At 33.9% G+C, this 18304-nt stretch overlaps 3 protein-coding genes across 4 annotated transcripts; 1 reads left to right on the top strand and 2 right to left on the bottom strand.

The window, feature by feature from the left end:
• Nucleotides 1–264: 264 nt before the first annotated feature.
• On the bottom strand, nucleotides 265–4254 carry LOC136233710 (cation/H(+) antiporter 4-like). The gene is made up of 3 exons (XM_066023418.1): nucleotides 4021–4254; nucleotides 2270–3262; nucleotides 265–1380 (listed from the first exon to the last, which is right to left on the bottom strand). The coding sequence occupies exons 1-3, from the start codon at nucleotides 4252–4254 to the stop codon at nucleotides 265–267; spliced, it is 2343 nt and encodes a 780-aa protein (XP_065879490.1).
• A 5391-nt stretch (nucleotides 4255–9645) lies between these two features.
• On the top strand, nucleotides 9646–13140 carry LOC136232251 (heat shock cognate 70 kDa protein). Of its 2 annotated transcripts, none has more exons than XM_066021307.1 (2): nucleotides 9646–10096; nucleotides 11256–13140. In XM_066021307.1, exons 1-2 carry the CDS (start codon nucleotides 9883–9885, stop codon nucleotides 12983–12985), a joined length of 1944 nt encoding a protein of 647 aa, XP_065877379.1. In that variant the 5' UTR covers nucleotides 9646–9882; the 3' UTR covers nucleotides 12986–13140. The 2 variants fall into 2 exon arrangements, with proteins under 2 accessions (XP_065877379.1, XP_065877378.1); XM_066021306.1 differs by lacking the exon at nucleotides 9646–10096 and adding an exon at nucleotides 10195–10607.
• A 2714-nt stretch (nucleotides 13141–15854) lies between these two features.
• On the bottom strand, nucleotides 15855–17813 carry LOC136232252 (dof zinc finger protein DOF1.5). The gene is made up of 2 exons (XM_066021308.1): nucleotides 17280–17813; nucleotides 15855–16233 (listed from the first exon to the last, which is right to left on the bottom strand). The coding sequence occupies exons 1-2, from the start codon at nucleotides 17722–17724 to the stop codon at nucleotides 16214–16216; spliced, it is 465 nt and encodes a 154-aa protein (XP_065877380.1). The 5' UTR covers nucleotides 17725–17813; the 3' UTR covers nucleotides 15855–16213.
• Between the last annotated feature and the right edge of the window lie 491 nt (nucleotides 17814–18304).

Genomic DNA, 18304 nt, shown 5'->3' with positions numbered 1-18304 from the left:
AAAAAAAAAGAAAATTATTAATTAGCATTTCATATAAATGTAAAGCATGTGTGATGGAAAATATTTAAATGTTGCCACGCAGAATGGGTCAAATAGTGTTTTTTGCCTTAAAAATATCATTGTAAGACTATAAATTAATTTTACATACTACTCTTTTTTTTCTAGTGATCCGTGCAAGAGCCTTACTATCCGGCTCTATTAAGACTACCTACTGAATATTCTGTTACAATTCTTAAACCCATTCCTAATTAATTTCTCAAATGCCTAATTTTCTTTAATTTGTTGTTGCACCACCAACACAGAAGCTCTTGTGGAAAGATCTTTAGAGGAAAAAAAATCACCAATTGCACCCAATTCTGGAAGCTCACTCCATTCCGATAACCCCGATGTTTGAGGGCTTGAAACTCCATATCGTCTTCCTATAATGAACATTTCAAACTGATTCGCAATTGAACGGATCATCAAAACAGTCTCTGATCCATCTTTAACAACATGTGATCTATATTTTACATGTTTATTCTCTGTAGCCATATGTTTGATTTCATCTAACATCACAATGTCGTACATACGATCGTCCTCCCCTTCATCTGTTTCGTGATCATCATATTTTGGTAGAAAATGTACAACGGTAAGTGTTACTTCTGATTGGTTGAGCATTCGTTTGGCTAAAACTAAGGCTTCACGATCATCATTTCCTCCGAAAAATATCATACATACTGAAACATCCGACGTGAAAGATCGCGTAGATCTTTGTCGTACATGACTTCCACGGCTGAAAAATATACCGACGGAACAAGGTGCTTGCTTAAGGACACTACAATTAACATTCCTCCAGCCAATTTCTTCTGATTCGATATCTCCATGGACGGACCATCTTCGGTGGAGTGGGAGGATTATAAGGGAAGTGTTCTTGTCAAGGGCAATATTGATTATGTCTTCGTGCATTAATGGAAATGAAGAGAGTGAAGTGAAAAGTTGGACCGATACTGAATTCCAATTGGTTTTTTCATACAAATTGAATTCGTATATTATTTTTTGAGAAGTAGAGGTGGAAATTGACTTACATTTTGAATGGGAAATCAAGAGTGGTACGTATCGACCGATTAGCTCGACTAAATGAAGAGCATAAATACCGATCGTACTTTGTTTGGTCGGATGTAGTGCGTTCAGTAGTTTAATCGATGATTCAGCATTGTCTTGTCCGTAAATGCATGTAAGGATTTTGAGTTCGGAATCAGAGTTCAAATTAATAACATTCCTAGTTTGGTGGCATTCATATCTTCTTGAAGGATTGTACAACTTTTTTATAATAATTGGTAGAATTGTTGCATTAAGTAACATATAGAATGTTGCTAACACATATACTTCTTCTTTAAATGTCTGCTTTGTCAAAATCAAACAAAAAAATGAAAAAAATTAGTCCATTAATAATCATTAATTATTGTCGATAGTGAAGTTCCAAGAATTTTTTTTACTATTATGCGAAACAAAATTTGATGTTCCTATTTTCTTATTCCCTTCTATCTCTCATCCAATTTTTGACATGATACAATTATCCTACTTTAATGCTTTTAATTTTAATTAAAGTATGAGAATTATACCACATGTCTGAAATTGAGTGGGAGACGTAGGATAAGATACCAAAAAGATCTCATGATCTTGGGAAAAGCTCATTTACACTTTCAGTGTCAACTTTTATCAAATTACGCAATTAAATGTCTCAATAAACATTACAGTTTTAGTGTCAACTTTTATCAAATTACGCAATTAAATGTCTCACTAAGTGCAATTGATGCATCACATTTTTGTGTTGTTAAAAGCACCATTCAATAAACCTCAGAATTGAAATTGTACTATTTTTTACATGGTGACTAAATTAGTTGTTTCCCAAAACCTTGTGGCTATTTTAATACCTCATCTCTTTAGTTAATAAATAAAGTTGTCAAAATCAAAATTTATATTTTCAATTTCAAATACATTATACACGTCCATTTCCTGTCAAGAGTCTCCCTAGGTATTTGGTTAAATATTTCTCGGTGAACCTACCGATGGAGAAGACTAAAAAGACAATAAATTTAAAAAGAAATTTTAGCATACTTCCAAAATATTATACCCAACGAATCAAAATAGTGTTGCATATCACTTTATAAGAGACTATTGGTATTAGAAAAAAAAACACATACATGCCCCATTAGTTGATTCGTTAGGTGAAATAGTCTTGGAGAATTCTAAAAATTTATAAATCTGTGAGATATATACAATTACTTACCCCATTATCTCTATTGATGGATGCCCTGGTGAGATGGACAACGCCAGTGTAATTCAAGATGAATGCAATTGCAGCAGCTTCATTTATTGGCATCTTGAAAATCAAACATGGCACCATACAAGATGCCATTTTGACTAATGTAGCTGAAAACATGATAATCATAGCTTTTTTAATGTTGGCAAAGTTGTGGAAAATAAGGCAAAAATCAACCCTCATTATTGCTGTAGGAATCAGTATATGCATAAGCACTCCACTTGTAAAAGATCCAAACTTTTCAACCAAAGCAGACCCTAACGGAGCTCCGGCCGGTAAAGCCAATCCGATCAGAAAAGGAGCCAACCCGAAATTAGAATATTTGAAAGCAATAAAAAACACTTGAGATCCAATTGCTATTGCCATAATCACATAAATTAAACAGCTGCTCAACGGCTTCCCTTCTGGTTTATTTTTTATTACCCAATCAACCGTTGGACGAAATATGAATACTAATGAGAGTAAAAATATTAGAATTGGTAATAAATATCTCATAGTGTCTTCAACTGATTTTTCACTTAGAAACACTTGACCTATGAATACGGCTATGCCACATACATCGGCGACTAACCCCGACGCAAGGGCAAGGCGCCCGATTTCTGTGTTGGCGAACTTGAGTTGATCAATAACATCAGCCACGACAGGAAGGCTTATATAAAGTATGATTATAGCTAATCTAGTATCTTGGAGTTTAAGTTCTACGGGACCTTTGGGGTCAACTTTACTGCATATAAGTGAAATTAAAAAAGGTATCGCCGTCGATGTTATACCAATTGATAAGGGTTTATTGCCTGTTTTATGTACCATTCCGAGATCCATTTTTACTGCTGCTAGAAACATGTACATACTGTAACCCAAATTTGTTATTGTGTTTATTGTATCTTGGCTTGAGTGAGGAAATATTACTGCCCTCGTGAAATCATATTGTCCTATACCGCTCGGACCAAGAATTATGCCTGCCTGTTTCACATAAAAAAATAACTTTTATTGTGCGTCGGATCAATAATAGCATGCTATATAATTTGGGTCTAGGGTTTGTAGAGTGTAGAGCTTTAAAAATATATAATGCTAATGTTTTATTGATTAATATAAACTTTGACATTAAATTATTGGTCTCGCTCACAAATAATATTATGCACAAAATATATGACAAAATTTCCTAGAAAATCTGTAGGTAAATACTGACAAGCAGTTTTCACCCTATTTTACTTTTAAAAAAAAAATGAGTATTTTAAGAATATAATTTTGCATGCCCAAAATAGGCAAAGGAAAAGTTCTACAATAAACCGATCAATAATAATAATAATATATACCACTTCATTAGGAAATAATTAGTTAAGAAAAAAGTCCTATAATTATTGATAAGATGCAGGCAGGGATCGAAATAGAATTGCTCTTAGATTTTCTTTACCCTGAACATAATAATAATAACAATAATAATGACAAAAAAATTCTGATGCTCTTGATTCTTTACCCCTTTATTTCAACGTATTATGTTCTTGATCTTTTACTTTTAGTCATGCTAAATCATTGCTTCTCAAATTAGTTTATTGTGAACATAAAAACCGATTAATAGATCGTTACTAATGTAACCATATCACACACTTGGAACAGTTAAAAATGCAAATTTCGAATTGATATGAAATGTTCAAGATGAATGCCTCAATGCACCGAAATTAAAATGATAAACTGATTGAGAGATAGAGAGAGATAGTTACCAGAATGCATGAGACGAAGGCAGAGATTCCAAAAGGCTTAAGAAAAAAACGAATTAGATGAGTGAGAATTAAAATGATTCCCATCTGCCACTCCAAAAGTGGCAAATTGTATGCCAGGAAATAAGTATTTTCGGTAAAACTGCCTGTAATTCCATGAGAATTGCTCTTTAGAGGCATAACCAAGCAAGTCAGAGTCGAATTAAGACCAGGAAAATCTAATGCAAAATCTTCCATTGTCATAATTAGTTTGGAGTAATTTCGATTCTGAATATTCACTTTCATGTATATTTTAAAGGATTTTGTTAACAAAATTCTAGTAATGTCCGGTTACTTTTTGTTTTTGTTGTAATTTAGGTGAGACAGTACTTTAACATATTCACTATGAACTAAACTAACTGATTGCTGTTATTGAGTTAATGGAGAAACTATATCCCCAAATTATCTGTTTTATAGCTATTATCTACATAGAGAGTAACTGAAACATACAGTTGACACATTAGCTAAACAAATTCCCATTGGTTTTGATGTGTAAATTTAGTAATTGTATTTTGTACTTGCTCCTTTTAGGAAATTCCTCTAAATGTTTATTGAGAAAACCTGCTACCCAAATATTTCATCCAAGTGTAGAAGTTTATGATCATTCATTTTATGGTACAATCTTGGCGTAGCTAAGACCCGTATCATGGGAAGGTCCGGAGATTCGAAGGAGCATGAACATCCCTAACCCCTGCAAGAATCTCTAGCTTCGATGGAAGAACGGGGAAGAGGAGGTAGCGGTGGTACGGAAGAGGAAAAAACATATCTTTAAGACATATTTTATAATCTTTATTCAGTTTATATAAAGAAATTATGCTCAAAATACAAAAGAATGTTAAGAGGGCCGATCCTGAGATTCTGGAGATCTATGGGCGAAGTATCAAATGAGTGCATTAGTAAATAGTAAGAGTAAAAAAATTTATTATGTAAAATAAAAATTACTTACAAATGACACATTTTAATAACACTTAATAAGGGATTTCATAAAAATATCAAATTTCAATGAAAAACATTTTATTTCGCATTAAAAACCTAGTTGCTCATGCAAAACGTTATGTACGAGCATTTGTAAATGTAGAATTACTAAAACAGTGTCTACATCAATATTCTCTAATATATTTCTCTCAGTAGATAAAATTGCTAAACCATTTAATTTTTCTTGAGATTGTTGATGATCTCAATTAGTTTTTCAGTAATTTTAACTACGAACAAATTCTTTCAGCAGATACAACGATCACTACTATAGTTAAGAGGATTCGAAACGCAATTGAAATATTTGGATAACAATGTGATGTTTGACAAACTCAAGAATTTCAAATGCTAACATCAAAAAATTTAACAAAAACATTTGCAACACTTGTGAAAATTTATTATAAGAAAATATAGTCATAAATTTACGTGTTATGACTGTTTAGGTCTATGGATTATATTTATTGTCATTGCATTTTAATTTCTATATTTTCTTATCAAAATTTTATTTTTGGCCACTCCCTCCATTGTATGTGTGGTGCAAATTATTTAGGTCTAATATTATTTTTGTAACCGTTACATCTTTTAAGATTTATTTTTTATATTATTATTTTTTAAGAAAATATTATTTTTTGGCCTTTTATCATTTGAGCCCTAGGCAGACGCTCCTCTTACCCATGCCCTGGAACGGCTCTGAATGTTAAATCAATATCAAGTTGATAAAACTCATTGCCTACTTTTAGCATTTAGCTCCATAAGCCTATACCTGAGTTTGTCAAGCTCCAGCCTTTATTAGCCTAAATTATTTTCATCCTACTTCTTTCCCAATTACACCATCATCAAATTTGATAATTTACGCGGGCATTCTGAAAAAGGATTTTAAAGTTGGAAAAATGAAAAATCATTAGAAACACGTCGAGGAAGAAACCAAATGGAATTTTTTTTTTTTTGGGTATCGAAGTGATGAAGTGATCCATAAATGATTCAGCGATTTAGTTAAAGTTGTAAATTGGTTCGGCAAGAGTTGTTCATACAAAAAGGCTGCCAATTCTTTTACGGTTGTAGGGAAAAGACAGCACAACACTGCCTCTCTGGCCATGGTTGCTTCCATGATTCTTTGAAAATTCTTAACATGGGTAACTGGATCGTCCACTCCTCCATACTGGCCAAAAGTTGGAATTCGAAAACCCCTGGGCATCGATTGCCTCTGGATCCTGGATAAAGGTATGCAATAGTATCTGAAAAGCCTGAATATCCATCCTTGGAGCTCTTTCTTTTCTGCGCATCTTTTCTGAGGAGTTCCAATACATCCTCCTTACTAAGGGGTGTTAACTCTTTTGGTTTTGGTTTACCTCTCTCCGAGCGATTGTGCCGATGACCAGAATGTTTGGATGGGGAATGGTTTCTACTACGGCCCCGAGACCGATCTTTCTCCTTGGGCTTTTCATGTCTTTGTGGGGGAGTTCTTGAGCGGGAATATCTTCTTGTTGGTGATACGCTTTGGGAGCATGCCTTCGGAGTTTTAATGGATTCCTGTCCAGATTCCGATGCCTGAACGGTCTTATTGTGAAGGTCTTTTTTCGCCTTTCTCAACTTTCGTTGGAGAGTGATCATCTCCCGTTGACGGGTTGCTTTCACTTCATCCATCTCTTTTTGCATGGCGATCATGTTTTGGCCAAATCTCCGAGAAACCTCCTCTTCCAATAGGTGGTACTGAGGATCCAGCTGGAGTAGTTGTTGAACCTCTTTTTCATTGTTTCGATGAACTTCTGACTGAATTCGATGGGATGCAACCATGACTTGATATTCTGAATAATCGCGACAGATTGTTTGAATCCATACTCACTGCACCAATGATAACTCGTTACCTGATCTTGTTTACGTGTCAAGGTCGTAACTATGATTTGACGTTGTAATGGCTCTATAAAACAATAAGTAGGTCAGACGGGGTCGGAGTCCGGCGAACCCGCTCCGATGCCTAATTCAGATTGTGATTTAGGACCGAATAAGATGGTAAGAATAGGTTTTGAGATAATAGTTAACGTGTGGAACCTTGTGCTTATAACTGTCTATTTATAGTGTGTGGTTAGGTTTAAGGTTGTCACCTCTTTTAAGAATCCTTATGAGTTTAGGATTCCTATTCCCTCGAGCAGTCTGAATCCTGAGAGTAATCCTTTATCTCGTAGGATTTTGGAGGTTTCTCTTGATAATTGGACTCAAAACCGTGCGTGTTGGTTATGTGCTTAGATTGGATGCGGCTAGGCTTTTGCAATTGGGCTTGGCCATTGTGCCACTTATAGACTTGGCTTTAGTTTTTATGCGGTCTTTTATCCATAAAAATGGGTGATCATGACGTTATCGACACGATGTCACTTTACATAATATCAGTAATATTTTGTCATATGTTCACATGAACAATGTATCTTGTGACATTATAACTAAGAAAATATTAATAACTATAATTAATTAATTAAATATTTTTTAGTTTATTATTTATATAAAATTCTAAATGTATTTTACATATTACAATATAAATCCTAAAAGGAAAAAATTCTAACCCTTTAAATTATAAATTTTATTGATATATTGTGTCATCAAATTGTGCACCAAATGTATAGTAGTAAATGAAAATATGAAATGGATGTACAACACTTGGGGATGGCAGAAGATTTGAAGGTTAGATATCCTACCTAAAGTTCGTCTGTTTTTGTGGCTTTTTTGTGCTAGAGTCTTGCCTTTGCGTCTTCGCCTTTCTCATAGACGAATACTGGTCCCAATTGATTGAGTGGTTTGTAAGAGTGATGTTGAGCATGGATGGTATTTATTTGCGGGTTGTGAATTTGCAAGAGCATGTTGGCAAAAGGCAGGGCTCATTGGGCCAGGGGTCGAGTGGGATTGGGTGGAGGATTGGGCTTTGGAGTTATTAAGGTCGTCATCTGTAGATTTGGTGGCTAAGTATGTTGCTTTGATTTGGGTTATTTGGGAAAATAGGAACATGATTCTTTGGAATACCCAAGGTGAAAGTGTGGATGGGGTGGTTAAGTGGGCTAGTGTGATGTTGACGGAGTGGAAGGCAGCCAATCCTGACGTTGGTAGGCCGAGGAGGTCTTCTAGACGTGGCAGAGGCCACTGATCGGTTTTGTAAAGTGCAACATGGATGCGTCTTTGTTTGCGGACAAGGAACGGTATGGAGTAAGGGCGGTAATTAGAGATAATTCGGGTAAGTTTTTGGCTTGCTTTAGTAGTGTTGGGTCGGGTGTTATTTATGTCCCTCTTGTTGAAGCTATTGCAATTAAAAAAGCTATGGATTGGTGTGGTTCTATGCACTTCAGTAATGTGATTTTTGAGAGTGATGCGAAGATTATTACTGATAAATTACTTGGTGTTGCTCCTGATCGTTCGGAGGTGGGTGGGGTTGTTGAAGACATTAGACATGTTTTATTCAGGCGTCCAGATTATACTGTGACCTTTGTTTCAAGATTAGTGAACGGAGCGGCTCACGCTATGGCTAGGCATGCTCGGTCCAATGCTAGTTTCTTTAGTGATTTTTCTATCCCAATTTTCTTAGTTTCTATCATTTGTAATGATTCTGGTTTGATTGCTTAAATACCATTTTGTTTGGTTTCAAAAAAAATGTCTAGAATATGTTGATTTATAGAGTTGCGTAGAAATATAATAAGTTATCCTTTAAATTTGTTTAAGAAACTTGATTGGCTTTCTGAATTTATAAGATGTTTTATTAACTCCTAAACTTACTTAAAACATTACTGTTAAGTTCCTAGATCTATAAAAAAAACGTTGTAAAAATGTACAAGATAGAACGTTAATTGTTTTAACTTTGCAACGTATATCACATTAAATAAACTAATTCAATAATCAAATGAATATGTTCAGAAAGTCAATATATCACTTTAAGCAAATTAACGAATAGGTAGGGATGGCAACCGCACGGCGCTATCCAACCCTAATAGGACTACTCGTTCATACTCTGTATAAAAGGATATGGGACGGGTATAGGATCAAAATCATTACCTGTTACGGTAATGGGACGGGTATGTCCCGGGTACCCGATACCCATTATCCGTCCTAACTCTTTTATATATTAAAAAACATTATTGTTTTTTAAATGTAAGATGTGAGATTTGAACCTCAACTTTTTGGTCTTTAACCATTGAAAGTGACACCATTAAACTAAATTATATTTATAGATTAAGGTTCAATTGGTTCAATTTTTAAGATAGATGATTTATTAAATTTATATTTTGTTAAATTAGTATTGTTTTTATTTTATTTATTGATTCTTAATGGGTAATGATACATATGAATATCCGTGAATTAAATGGAATTGATATAAGATATAAAAAAGACATCCGTTAAGTTAATTGGATGGATATGTATAATTAAAAAATAAACAGATAAAAATCTAGACTGCGAATATCCTGTATGTTGTCATCGCTATTAATAGATTATTGTAAACAAATTTAAAGCACATAACCGACATGTGAATTTAAAGAGCGAATTAATTTTTTTTTTTTTTTTGGGGGACAAGTGGGGTTTTGGTGTATTAAGCCAAATATAATTCTGAATTTGGTAACGGAAGGAATAAGTGTAAGCAGAGTCGAGAACATACTGGAAACTTTTGGAGTTCGTCCGAAATAAGGAGAAAGGAAGATTCAAGAACCAACTTGAAACGCAAAGCTCATTCAACCAGATTCATATAAATGTATCTCCATCGACCTTTCGATCCTCACTTGCATATTCTTTTGCTCAAGAGGTTCAATCCAAATATATACAAACATTCACAATTACTGTGCTCCGCTGCTCTTTTTTTAATCGTCGGAGTTGAATTTTTCTGTGATGGCCGGAAAAGGAGAGGGACCAGCGATCGGAATTGATCTCGGAACAACCTACTCATGCGTCGGCGTTTGGCAACATGACAGAGTGGAGATCATTGCTAATGATCAGGGGAACAGGACGACCCCTTCTTATGTTGCTTTCACTGATACCGAGCGTTTGATCGGTGATGCTGCTAAGAATCAAGTTGCTATGAACCCTATCAACACCGTTTTTGGTATGTTCTTCCTGCTCAAGTTTAATTTTGCTTTATTTTTCTCTTGTTTTACTGTCATGTTCAGAAATTTGGTTTAAATCACAATTTCCATTCTATTGGTTTCTGTTCTATGGTGTTTTTGCTTGGACTGTATGTTGATGTTTCATATTTCTTCTGCAATTACTCATTGACTAATGCTTCGAGTTATTCTAGAAACTACATGAAAAAATTGGTGATGAATAGTTTAATATTGTTAATAATTTTGGTATATTGAAGCTCATTGTGGTGTTGAACGTAATAACATGTGAGAAACATAATCTGTATTCAAATTGAATTATATTTGCATCAAATCTCATGTTTGGATAGTAATGAAAGAAAAAGGATTCAACTATTTTCTTTAGAAAATAAGCTAATTTGAGGGATCAGGGGAACAGGACGACCCCTTCTTATGTTGCTTTCACTGATACCGAGCGTTTGATCGGTGATGCTGCTAAGAATCAAGTTGCTATGAACCCTATCAACACCGTTTTTGGTATGTTCTTCCTGCTCAAGTTTAATTTTGCTTTATTTTTCTCTTGTTTTACTGTCATGTTCAGAAATTTGGTTTAAATCACAATTTCCATTCTATTGGTTTCTGTTCTATGGTGTTTTTGCTTGGACTGTATGTTGATGTTTCATATTTCTTCTGCAATTACTCATTGACTAATGCTTCGAGTTATTCTAGAAACTACATGAAAAAATTGGTGATGAATAGTTTAATATTGTTAATAATTTTGGTATATTGAAGCTCATTGTGGTGTTGAACGTAATAACATGTGAGAAACATAATCTGTATTCAAATTGAATTATATTTGCATCAAATCTCATGTTTGGATAGTAATGAAAGAAAAAGGATTCAACTATTTTCTTTAGAAAATAAGCTAATTTGAGAAAATTGGAAGAGAACTTGCTCTTTCAATTGATTCATTCTAAACAATGGCTTCAATTTATTAACGGGAATGAAATGGCTGCTGGTAAATTGTCTTCTCAACCTTATGTCAAATTATAATGCTGAATTCAATTCAGCTAATCTGTTGATACTCTTTGAGATTACTTGTCAGTTCTCTGTGTATCGACTAGATTTTCTGAAGTTTATTTTCGTTTTTGGGACACTGACGATCTTCTTGTACATGGATCACAGATGCAAAGCGATTGATTGGTAGGAGATATTCTGATGCCTCTGTACAGAGTGACATGAAGCATTGGCCATTTAAGGTAGTTGCTGGTCCTAGTGACAAGCCTATGATTGTTGTTACATACAAGGGTGAGGAGAAACAGTTTTCTGCTGAGGAGATATCGTCTATGGTTCTTAATAAGATGCGTGAAATAGCTGAGGCTTATCTTGGAACAACAGTGAAAAATGCAGTTGTAACTGTCCCTGCTTATTTCAATGATTCCCAACGTCAAGCAACTAAGGATGCTGGTGCCATTGCTGGCCTTAATGTTATGCGCATAATCAATGAACCTACAGCTGCAGCCATTGCATATGGTCTTGACAAAAAGACAAGCAGCGTTGGGGAGAAGAACGTTTTGATCTTCGATTTGGGGGGTGGTACTTTCGATGTCTCACTGCTTACCATTGAAGAAGGCATCTTTGAAGTGAAAGCCACAGCTGGTGACACCCACCTCGGAGGTGAGGACTTTGATAACAGAATGGTGAACCACTTTGTTCAAGAGTTCAAGAGGAAGAATAAGAAGGACATCTCTGGAAATCCTAGAGCTCTTAGAAGATTGAGGACTGCCTGTGAGAGGGCTAAAAGGACTCTCTCATCCACTGCGCAGACAACTATTGAGATTGACTCTTTGTTCGAGGGTATTGACTTCTACACAACCATAACTCGCGCCAGATTTGAGGAGTTGAACATGGATCTTTTCCGGAAGTGTATGGAGCCTGTTGAGAAGTGTTTGAGAGATGCCAAAATGGACAAGAGCAGTGTCCACGATGTTGTTCTTGTTGGTGGTTCTACTAGAATTCCTAAAGTGCAACAACTGTTGCAGGACTTCTTCAATGGAAAGGAGCTTTGCAAGAGTATAAACCCGGATGAAGCTGTTGCCTATGGGGCTGCAGTTCAGGCTGCAATCTTAAGTGGAGAGGGCAATGAGAAGGTGCAGGATCTTTTACTATTGGATGTCACTCCTCTGTCACTTGGACTGGAGACTGCCGGAGGTGTTATGACTGTTTTGATACCGAGAAATACCACCATCCCGACGAAGAAAGAGCAGGTGTTCTCCACCTATTCTGATAACCAGCCCGGAGTCTTGATTCAAGTTTATGAGGGTGAAAGAGCCAGAACAAAAGACAACAATTTGCTCGGAAAATTTGAGCTTTCTGGCATTCCACCAGCTCCAAGAGGTGTGCCTCAGATCAATGTGTGCTTTGACATTGACGCAAATGGTATCTTAAATGTTTCAGCTGAGGATAAGACAACAGGGCAGAAGAACAAGATAACAATCACAAATGACAAGGGAAGATTATCCAAGGAAGAGATAGAGAAGATGGTACAGGAAGCAGAGAAGTACAAGGCTGAAGATGAGGAACTTAAAAAGAAAGTTGATGCCAGGAATGCACTGGAGAACTATGCATATAACATGAGAAACACTGTGAAAGATGAGAAGATCAGTTCAAAACTAGCCCCGGGAGACAAAAAGAAGATTGAGGAAGCCATAGATGAAGCTTTGAAGTGGTTGGATGCCAATCAGCTTGCAGAGGCAGATGAGTTTGAGGATAAGATGAAGGAGCTTGAAAGTTTATGCAATCCTATAATTGCCAAGATGTACCAAGGAGGTGCTGGTGTTGCTCCTGACATGGATGATGATGTCCCCACAGCTGGTGGCAGTGGTGCCGGTCCTAAAATTGAAGAAGTTGATTAAGCTTATTTTGTGATTTTGTGGTTTTATGTTGTTTTTTTTAGGATATGGTATTTTGGGTTTGACTTTCAAATGGAACACATAAATTGAATGTAATTGATGTTTGCTTTGATTCTCATAAGAAAATGTATGAACAATAAAGTAGTCCACAAAAATTATTACGAGGCAAGAATGAATAACTTCTAGGTCACACACTAGATTGGCGTTCCTGTAATAACCAGGATGTTTAATCAGTATTTTCATATAAAATGTCTTGCGTTTACATACTTGACAAACTAAGCAAACCTGCAACATCAGTTTACTCAAATCAGTTGCACAATTCCAAACAATTTCGTAGCAGTCCTAGACCCGTCTGAGTGGGGTCCAGGTCAACCGACTACAAGCAATCCTCCCTTGGCTTTTGACTAAATCCCGAAGAGGAGGTCGACAGGGGGTCGATAATCGACCAGGAGCACTACTCTCCTAGCCTCTAAATGATGATTCATGACAAGCAACTTTAATTTAATCTAGGTGCGATCAACCACGAGCACCTACTCTCTTAGCCTCTAATTGATGATCGCTTAATTTAATCTAGGTCGATGGATCACAAGCACTACTCCCTTAGCCTCTAATTGATGATTCATGACAAGCAAGCTTAATTTAATCTTCTTTTAACCGAATATACATGTTATATTTAACATAATACTTAACATAACAGTATTATTTCAAAGATATAACATCTAATTATTCATGTTGGTTTTTTATTTTTTATTTTTTTTGTGTTAATATCATATAAAAAAAAGGGCAAATTTCAAATAAAACCCTTGTGGTTTCACTAATTTTCAGATAAAGGACTGTGGTTTAGGTTTGTTGTTCAATGTCATATTTTCTATGAAACTACATTTTCGATTTTCGAAAATCATCTTTTTTGGAACTCTCTCTCTAAACATTAACTTTCTCTCTCTTTACCAAACTTCATCTAAATGATCTCAAAATAAAAAAGTTGAAGAATTAAAGTTGTTTAGAATATTAGTAGTTCTTAAAATATGTCATTTTTGAAGTCGTCAATGGTGATTTTAATAGTATCAATCGAAAAAGTCCTTATTTTGCTAAAGTTGAAAACCGCAATCCTCGTTTTGACATAAAGTAAACCACAATCCTTTATCTGAAAATTAATGAAACCACAGGGGTTTTATTTGAAATTTACCCTAAAAAAAATGTCTTTTATATATAAAAGAATGGTGTGTGTATATATATATATATAAGAATGGATATATTTTGTAAGATAATTTTCATACATGTAAGTACAATAATATTTGTTCATAAAAAAAGGTACTATAATATTTTAAACTTTTACATATAATATTTGTTCATAAAAAAAGTACAACGAAGTCCGCCTCGGCCGTCTAGGTCCCGTCTAGACGTTCAAAATCGAGAATCCGCTCTGATTTTTTCCGGCTAGTCCCTCTAGGCGTTTTTTATGACCCCTAGGCGATTTTTAGCTTTTTTAGGCTCCGCCTAGGCTGCCTCGCGGATGTCGCCCAAACCTCCTAGGCACCGTCTAAGCGACGATGAAGAAAAATATTTTTTATTGTGAATTTATTTTTTTCTTTATTATAATTCACTTTTGAATTGTTTCAATGATATTGTTGTTGAAATATTGATGTTTATACATTTTTAAAATATATATTCCAAATATACGTGTTTTTCTAAAATAAATAATTTTATACTATTATTTTTACATAGTATAATACATATTTTATTTGAATTTATATAATAATTTATTGATTAACAAATAAAAAATACAAAAATACAAATTCGATTAATCCCCGACTAATTCCCGATTAATCATCGAGGGCATTATCATCGAGGGCATTATCCGCCCGACTAGCGCCTAGTATTTTTTACAACCTTGTATATTATAAGCTTTTTATTTAGATGTTAAAGCTTATATAAATATTTTGGAATAAATTTATCTACAGTTAATTTGATTAATATGAATATAATAACATATTTCTAAATTTAGCAGTCTAATTATCGAAACCGAATATTAACAAGTTGTACGAGACTTCTAAATTTGATTAATTTTTTTTTTATTAATAATAATATAATAACATATCTTTAAATTTAGCAATCTAATTATCGAAACCGGATATTAATAAGTTACACAAACTTAAAAGTCTCGATCACAACAACTGAACATGTATTCAAAAGATAACATCTCAATAAATTAGGCAGTAACAAGTTGCACAAACTTAGAAGTCTCGATCACAACAACAAAAATCTGAATATGTATTTAAGTGATTACATCTCTTCAATTACATCTCAAACGAAGAGTCGATTGAAATGTCAGATAATAATGTCGAGGATCTAATAGTGAATTTATTGGATCGGCCCATGACTCATATTAGGTCGATAGGGCTAGGATCTTGCTTAGTTGTAACATGATGGTCATGTTAGGCCAATTACATATCCTTAATTAACCAATTTGTCTTTAAAATCAGCGTTGGAGACAACTAAAAAATTCAAAGACTTGATAATATTTTAAGTAATTTTAATTTTTCAATTTTTAAATTTTAAGGTCATTTAAAGTTGTTTAGTGATGAGGGTGGTGAAAATTTTAGAAAGAAAAAGCTCCGGAAAAAAAAATAGTTTCATAATAAATAAGATACTAAACATTTCAATTTGAAATTGTTAACGGTTATTTTTGTAATGACAAACTAAACGAATATCCGCAAATCAAAAAGTTAATTTCTCCATTTGGAAAAAAAAAATTATAAATACCAGTAACACATACACATTATTTGTTTTAGACTTTAGCTATTATTTTGGACACATGTTTGAGTGAATATAATTGAATTAGTGATCTGGAGCATTCCTTTGAGAGCACGTGTGATTCCTAACTAGCTTGAATGGTATATATCTTTAAAACCCAGCAAGTTGATTATAATTATTTTACACAAGATGCTCTCTCAAGAATATTTATATACAATACCAAACAGGTTGTAATTTATGGAATATCTTCTTCTCCATATATATCCCTTACAATGAAAGCTTCAAAAGTCACCAAATATATATGGATGGAATATTCCTTAATTTGATGAAGATGATCATGACTCCCCATATTTCATAAAATTGGATCACAGCCTCCACTCCTCAGATTGATCTTCATTTCATCATATATATATATATATTAATTACATCATCAACCCCTATTTTGTCAGCTCTATAATATACACCCCTTATCACTAATCATTGACCTTCATGCTCATCTGCAATCATAATTAAAATCATTTATTTCAATATCTTAGCTAATTATCAATATGTTATGTTTCAGTTTCGGAGTATTCTAGAATACGAATAATATTTCCGATCAATGAATTCAGGGTATAATACTGTAAAATTTCACATAAATATATTAGTCTGTTGATTGGTGTGAACCTTAAACAATATTAAATTCAAGGTATATATGTATGTGTATGATGAAATGAAAATAGTTGTTGGGAATACTCCCCCAACTTATGTTCCTTAGTCATAGAAAAGAGTATAAAAGTATACTAATAAGTATTGATATTTTATGTTTCTATTCCAAAAATAATAATAATATTTCTTGTTTGTTGTGTTGTGTTGTTATTAAATATTTACATTTTTTTTAATTGTGCCAACCTCTTTTTTCAAGTCTAACTGAACAATTTCATTTATTTTACTGTTTAAAATAACAACAACAATAAATTCTATAAAAAAAAAGTACTAGAAATTTTCCTATGGAATTCATTTTCCAGCTTGAACTAGAAATAGATGGGATATACCAAAAATATCATGATTCAAATTAATTTTTATAGAATGACTGAATTCATTTAATCAGATAATTAATATCTTATAGTTAAGAAAATTGGGGAAAGCAATCTTAAAATGAGTTTTTTTATTAATAGAAAACCAATAATTTCATGTTTTATTGGGTGGCTAAATGTAAAAGATGATTAGAAGATGAAATTATTAGTAATTTTTACTTAGTCTCCAGTGACTTTGTGAATTTGATCACCATTAGATTTAAATTTATTAAAATTATATGACAAAAATTAAAATAATCATAAGATTTAAATTTATATTTCTTTAATACAATAATGACTGACTAAATTCATTTTACATGATGAAATTATATATATGAAAAAAGAAATTCATGAATCTTAAAATTAAATTTATATGTTATCCCAATTAAGAAATTAGATTGTTAAATTATATATTCTATAGGAATATATTAATACATGCATGATGAATGGGAAAAAGACAAAATGTCAAAATCAGTAAGTTTGAAAACCTGAGGTGTTTCTCCTCCGCTTGACAGGGAAAACATGGCGGAAATCACCGTGAGCGGCGGCGGCAAGGTGCCACTCCTCAACCAGCAAACCTCTATCAAGCTCAAATTGATGCAACCCAATATTATCAGAGCCATCATAAAAACATCCATCAACACGGCCAGGAGGCTTAGCTTTCCGGCGACCGGCACCAACAGGGACGTTACGAAGAGCACCGCCGGCCGTCCAATATCTCTGACAACCTTTGCAGAAGTGTCGAGGCTGATTAACGTTGTAGTTATTGAAGTAACAAAACTTGGTCTCCATGCTTTTACATCTTGGACATGGTATGATCTTCTCTGGCCTCTTGTCAGCCGTTGGATTTTGATCTGTACTTTGTTCCTCTTTTACTTGTTGTTTATGATCATGTAATGAAATTGTTGTGCCGAAGAGCTTGATTCCTTCCATGGAAATGGAAATGGTTAATTTGTGATTAAGAGAAGAGAGAATTATTAAATTCTTAATTAATGGGTAGATGGAGAAGGGAGTTTATACTTCTATGTATATATATATTTTAAAAAGGGAAAAAGAAAAAGGGTTTGAGTTAAAGTTTATGTGTGAGAGAGAGAGAGAGCCGCCAAGAAGAAGAAAGTAGGTGGCGTGGAAAAGCTGATGATGAGCTTTTTGTCCACATCATTACTCCATGTCATCTTCTTTCTATGGTTAGAAAGAAAAAAGATACTCAAATATTCGATTAAGAGTAATTTTGTTCTTAACGTTATAACGATATAAGTGGAGGCGATCAATTTCATACATCACTAAAGAATGCAGATACCATGTTTTCATGTTATGTATCAATTTGCATAACACGGGATTCAGAAAGGAGATTTTGTATTTTTTGTGATTTCAAAATAAATTTAAAGGTGAAATATTTTGATTTTATTATCTTTTATACATATATAGTATACAATATAATTTTTTTACTTTTGTTTCACCTATAACACCGTTGATAACAAGCGAATGTTATACCCTGAGGCATCCACAAGAA

The sequence above is a fragment of the Euphorbia lathyris genome, chromosome 6 (assembly GCF_963576675.1).
Source record: "Euphorbia lathyris chromosome 6, ddEupLath1.1, whole genome shotgun sequence".
Classification (NCBI taxonomy): domain Eukaryota; kingdom Viridiplantae; phylum Streptophyta; class Magnoliopsida; order Malpighiales; family Euphorbiaceae; genus Euphorbia; species Euphorbia lathyris.
Note: the sequence above shows the minus strand (reverse complement) of the source record. Positions and strands in the feature narration are given on the sequence as shown.

Coding starts and splice junctions, on each gene's coding strand:
- LOC136233710 (XM_066023418.1), bottom strand. CDS start 4,254: ATGGAAGATTTTGCATTAGATTTTCCTGGTCTTAATTCGACTCTGACT. Junction 3,263..4,020: donor CCTTCGTCTCATGCATTCTG/GTAACTATCTCT, acceptor TATGTGAAACAG/GCAGGCATAATTCTTGGTCC. Junction 1,381..2,269: donor CCATCAATAGAGATAATGGG/GTAAGTAATTGT, acceptor TTGACAAAGCAG/ACATTTAAAGAAGAAGTATA.
- LOC136232252 (XM_066021308.1), bottom strand. CDS start 17,724: ATGGAAGGAATCAAGCTCTTCGGCACAACAATTTCATTACATGATCAT. Junction 16,234..17,279: donor GCGGAGGAGAAACACCTCAG/GTTTTCAAACTT, acceptor TTATGATTGCAG/ATGAGCATGAAGGTCAATGA.
- LOC136232251 (XM_066021307.1), top strand. CDS start 9,883: ATGGCCGGAAAAGGAGAGGGACCAGCGATCGGAATTGATCTCGGAACA. Junction 10,097..11,255: donor CCCTATCAACACCGTTTTTG/GTATGTTCTTCC, acceptor CATGGATCACAG/ATGCAAAGCGATTGATTGGT.